At 46.8% G+C, this 5,449-nt stretch overlaps 1 protein-coding gene across 3 annotated transcripts in view; it reads right to left on the bottom strand.

Annotated features, from left to right (window-relative positions):
- Nucleotides 1-4,255: 4,255 nt before the first annotated feature.
- Nucleotides 4,256-5,449, bottom strand: part of LOC122563929 (aldehyde dehydrogenase, dimeric NADP-preferring-like) — a 31,470-nt gene continuing 30,276 nt past the window's right edge. For all 3 annotated transcript variants that reach the window (XM_043718198.1, XM_043718197.1, XM_043718195.1), the window contains exon 12: nucleotides 4,256-5,357. In XM_043718198.1, the coding sequence (XP_043574133.1) occupies nucleotides 5,343-5,357 (15 nt within the window). In that variant the 3' untranslated portion in view covers nucleotides 4,256-5,342. The remainder of the gene's footprint in view (nucleotides 5,358-5,449) is intronic.

The following is a 5,449-nucleotide window of genomic DNA, read 5'->3' as shown; positions in this document are numbered from 1 at the left end:
CCTCCCCCACTCACCTATTGTACTCTTTGCTACTTTCTCCCCACCCCCACCCTCCTCTAGCTTATCTCTCCACGCTGCAGGCTAACTGCCTTTATTCCTGATGAAGGGCTTTTGCCCGAAACGTCGATTTCGCTGGTCCTTGGATGCTGCCTGAACTGCTGTGCTCTTCCAGCACCACTGATCCAGAATCTGGTTTCGAGCATCTGCAGTCGTTGTTTTTACCAAACATGATGCTGTGTCAGGCGTAGGTCTGTAAACAGATACCTCCACTTGTGAAGTCTGGGGAGAGGGGAAGGTTTGAAATGTTGGAAGCAGGTGAGTCATTTGGGCTCAGAAAGAGGCCATTCAGCCTGTCAAGTCCACGCCAGCTTTCTGTAGAGCAATCAAGTCCATCCTTTTGCACACATTTCTAGGATCCCCTGTACGTTTATTTCCCTCACACACCAACTACCTGGTTCACTGATGTCCTTCAAGGAAGGAAATCTGCCGACCATACCCAATCTGGCCTACACATAACTCCAGACCCACAGTGAAGTGGTTGACTCTCAATGGCCCTGTAGTCAATTAGAAAGAGGCAAGAGCCTAGTCAGCAACATCCCAATAACAAATTTTTAAAAATCATTTTCAAAAGAGCAACTTTTTCACACAGAGGGTGGTACGTGTTTGGAATGAGCTGCCAGAGGAAGTGGTGGAGGCTGGTACAATTGTAACATTTAAGAGGCATCTCGATGGGTATATGAATAGGAAGGATTTGGAGGGATATGGGCCGGGTGCTGGCAGGTGGGACTAGATTGGGTTGGGATTAGATTGGGTTGGGATATCTGGTCGGCATGTACGGGTTGTACCGAAGGGTCTGTTTCCATGCTGTACATCTCTACGACTCTATGAATCATTGTCTCTACTTCCACCATCCCCATGGGCAGCTTTTTCCAGTTCGTTATCACCTGTCATGTGATAAATATTCTTCCTCACTTTACCCACCACCATCTCACAACTGAATCCTTAAATCTGCATCCTTTGTTCCTATTTGTAGGTGATGCAAGGACGAGATGGAAGTGGATACTGGAGATTAGGGTCAAGATTAGTGTGTGCTGGAAAAGCACAGCAGGTCAGACAGCATCAGAGGAGGGATTACAATGCTATTGGGCAGGAACGGGGGCGCCTGAATTGGGAACAGATGTTCTCAGGGAAATCAATGACAGAAACGTGGTGGTTGTTTATGAAGCACCTGCTGACAGCGCTGGACAGGTTTGCCCCACTGAGGCAAGGAGGGGATGGTAGATTGAAAGAATCTTGGGTGACAAGAGATGTGGAGACAGAAATGTGGTGGTTGTTTAGGAAGCACCTGCTGACAGCGCTGGACAGGTTTGCCCCACTGAGGCAAGGAGGGGATGGTAGATTGAAAGAATCTTGGGTGACAAGAGATGTGGAACATCTAGTCAAGAGTCCTGATGTAGGGCTTTTGCCCGAAACGTCGATTTTCCTGCTCCTCGGATGCTGTCTGACCTACTGTGCTTTTCCAGCACCACTCTAATCAAGGACTAAAGTGTTGAGTGGGAGTAGATTGAGCTGTTTCTCATGGGAAAAGCAGCAGTCAGAACTGGGACACACAGATTTTAAACCTTTTTTTGTGAGGGCATCTCTGGCTCGGCCTACTTTCCCCAGAGGAGAGTTAACTATCAACCACCTTGCTGTGGTACAGAAAAAGGCCAGACCAGGTAAGGATAGCAGTTTCCCTCCCTAAGAGACATGAATGAACCAGATGGGTTTTGCCACCAATCAATGGATTCATGGTCAACATTAGATTCTTACTTTCAGATTCTTTATTGATTTCAAATTCCACCATCTGCCATGGCAGGATTTGATCCCAGGTCCCACAGAACATTAGCTTGGTCTCTGAATTAACAGCCCAGCGATAACACCAATAGGCTGCCCCCTCGTCCAGTTCACAACTACCTGTTCAGACAGGTTACCACACAGAGTTAGGGCAGGTGAGATTTGAATGCAGACCTTCAAGTCCGAAGGTAAGGACACTACCACAAGAGCTCTGTCAGTGAGGGAAATTGAGAGAAAAGTGGGCTTGATCTCAGGATGACCGAAGCAATTAAATCTAATGGCTGTTTCCTGTCATTAGAAGCGCGTCCAGAGGCAGCCTGTTCTGACACTGCAGTTCACTGTTTGCATAAAATGGGTCCAATTGTTTGTGGCTGACTTTCCACAATGGCAGCCATTGTCCGCCTGCCACCAGTGGCGATAGTGTTCAATCCCAGAGTCACACGCTGACCTGCTGACGGCATGTTTACAAACCAGCGTCCTGTCCGAGAGACAACAGAGAGCCACCGTCACAGTCAGGCCCTTGGGGCGGTTCCCCACACGGCTGAGGTAAAGGGATACGCTGCCCCTGCCCAGTCCCAAGTACATCTACTTCACCACTCCCTTTACACTCCCGTGTGCCACGCACAGCAAGCCGTGTCGTCGGCACAATTTACTGGGGGTTTCACACAACCAGCAATAAAATTCGAGGGACCGCCGTTCACAACAGGAGGAAGGTGGTCAGAACAGGAGGAAGGTGGTCAGAACAGGAGGATGGTTCCCCTGGTGTGGTAACCTGGTTTACTGTCCTGTAGCTGTGTCTCCTGGTTGTAGCCCCCCCCTCCCCCCACCTAAACCAGGGGAACCATCCTCCTGTTTTTTTTTTAAAAAAAAACAGGAGGATGGTTCCCCTGGTTTAGGTGGGGGGGCTACAACCAGGAGACACAGCTACAGGACAGTGTGCGACACAGTGGCTCAGTCATTAGCACTGCTGCCTCACCTCACCAGGGACCCGGATTTGATTACACCCTCGGGGGACTGTCTGTGTGGAGTTTGCACATTCTCCCCGTATCTGCATGGGTTTCCTCTGGGTGCTCCAGTTTCCTCCCACCGTCCAAAAACGTGCAGGTTGGGGTGAATTGGCCATGCTAAACTGCCCATCGTCTTCAGGGAGGTGTAAGTTAGGTGCATTAATCAGGGATAAATGTAGAGTAATTGGGTAGGGGAATGAGTCTGAGTGGATTACTCTTCGGAGGATTGGTGTGGACTTGTTGGGCCGAAGGGCCTGTTTCTACACTGTAGGGGATTCTAAGATTACAGAGTGCACTCTTTGGGACGGAAATCAGGAAAAACGTTTCTTCACTCCACAGTGTGAATCTGAACAATTCTCCATCACAGGAGGCTGCGCCACAGAATAGAAACCGGAGAGAGTTTGATTTTTGTTTTTATTTAAGATTTTAAAGGCATCAAGGGGGAAAACGGGAATGTGGCGTTAAGACAGGATCAGCCATGATCATAGCGAAAGGCAGAGCAGGCTCAAAAGGACTTAATTTCAGTTTCTAACATCGAGTCCATTCCAGATGTAACCAGCCTGACCCCCTTCCTAATTTTTGGTGCAGCGTTGCAGATTGCAAGATTTGAAGCGAATATTCAAAATGAAGGGCACAATGTTTCTGGTCTGATGTTGTTGAACTCAATGTTGCAAACTGCTAAGTGGAAAACGAGGCACACTGGGCTTCACTGGAGCCCTGCAGGATTCTCAGGCAGCAGTGTTACTATAACAACCGACCAGTCTGCCAGGAGGCTGAGGGCAGGAAAAAGTCCCAGTGAACCTGGAGGCCAGGCTGAGCGAGGACTGTGGTTTTCCTTCCAACAAAGGGCATCAGTGAATTAGGTGGGATTTAACAAACAAAGCAGCGATAGTTGTCATGATCGTCAGCCCTGAGACCAGCTATATATTCCAGACTTAGTAACTAAACTCATGTTTCACCAGCTCCCATAGTGAGCTCCTGCCCCAATGGGCCTCCGCGTCCAAACTCCGCTGACCTTCCCCCACACATCCTGAGGGGGAGTTAGGCCCGAATCGTCGACTCTTCTGCTCCTTGGACATCGCTGTGCTTTTTCCAGCGCCACACAGTCACAGAAAAAAAGAGTGAATTTGGGGATATGACATGATACTCGTAGACTGCTATCCTTCTCCCTTCATATGTATAACAAAACTTTCACCTTTGGCCATAAACACTGATCTGGGCACAGGTTTGGAGGAGAGTTTCTCTCTTCTCAAATTCATTTGCAAGTCTTCGATTATACAAAAACACCTTCCGTGAACCAGCACGAGTCAAGCAGTGTCACTCAAAATAAAATTCTATAAATGGAAAGCTGGATTTCAAAACAGACATGATAATCGATTTTAAAGACAATAACAGAGACAGTTGAAAGCAAGTTTATCACCAAGACCTTTTTAATGGTCCACAATCTGTAACTAGGGTATAACTCCGCAAAAACATCATCACAAGCATTGAGAATAATTTGTTACTTGTACATGGGTAGAGAAGTCAGCTTCTGTGCAAATTAAAAATAGCTATACACAAAACTTTTTTTTTTAAAAAAGTATGTCAATTGCTATTGTACCCAAAAGAACCTTTCTGATTTGAATAACTTCCTCACAAATTCCCAGAGGTACAGCTCATTGAGAAACTGGGAAAGTGCTTGACAGAGTAGGCATGGAGTAGAAGAAACTCAGGGGGTCAGTCTCATACTGGGTCACCAAAGACTGAGACAGCACTCAGAAGTTTTGAGAATCACTGGAATGCCCCACCCAGAGGGTTATAGTTGCTCCTCTGCGGAATATATTTAAGGTTGGGATAGAAATGTTTAGGGAATTGAGGGATCTGGGAAGTGGGTAGTAGCGTTGAAGCCCAAGTGCAGTCACCCTTACACAATGGTGCAGCAGCATCGAATAGGCCAGCTGCCAGTTCAAGTGCTCTTCACATCAGTGGAAGCTCATTATTTAGAATAATGAGATGGGGCCCAAACTTGAAGTTTTTGTTTGGAAAATCGTCGCAAAAAGATCACGGATAGATTTGCACTTAAAATTCTGCTGCTATTAGCATCAGTTTGACCAAATTATGTCAAGAGAAACAGCAGAATTGAGCAGAAGCACAGAGGTGTCTTAGTGTGAGAAGCAACTTATTGTTTAAACCTTATTATAATTAACAACAGGAATGAATTGAGTGGTTAAACCTTAGGATAAAAAACATGTTATTCATGCTAAAAGCAAGCTGCAGTTATGAGTTACACCAATATAAAATGCAGATATAGATTGTACAAAGAATTATGTTTTAAAAAATTACAGTATACGAGACCATTCAGCTCACGTCCGTGCTCACACTAGCTCTCCCGATGGAGCTACTTTCGCCAGGGTGAGTACAGACTTGCACAGGTTAATCAGGGAGGTGTTCAACTGAGATCTCGGAGAGACTTCAATTTGGTTGCATTTTTCTGAAATAGCGGCAGAGTCCTGCTGTGTATCACACACGGTAAAACTGCAAGAAAAAGGAGAAGAATGAGGGAGTGGGAGGGAGAGAGGGGGAGTGGGAGGGAGAGAGGGGGAGTGGGAGGGAGAGAGGGGGAGTGG

The sequence above is a fragment of the Chiloscyllium plagiosum genome, chromosome 28, assembly GCF_004010195.1.
Source record: "Chiloscyllium plagiosum isolate BGI_BamShark_2017 chromosome 28, ASM401019v2, whole genome shotgun sequence".
Classification (NCBI taxonomy): Eukaryota; Metazoa; Chordata; class Chondrichthyes; order Orectolobiformes; family Hemiscylliidae; genus Chiloscyllium; species Chiloscyllium plagiosum.
The sequence above is the reverse complement of the archived record's forward strand: the minus strand, read 5'-3'. Positions and strand labels throughout refer to the sequence as shown.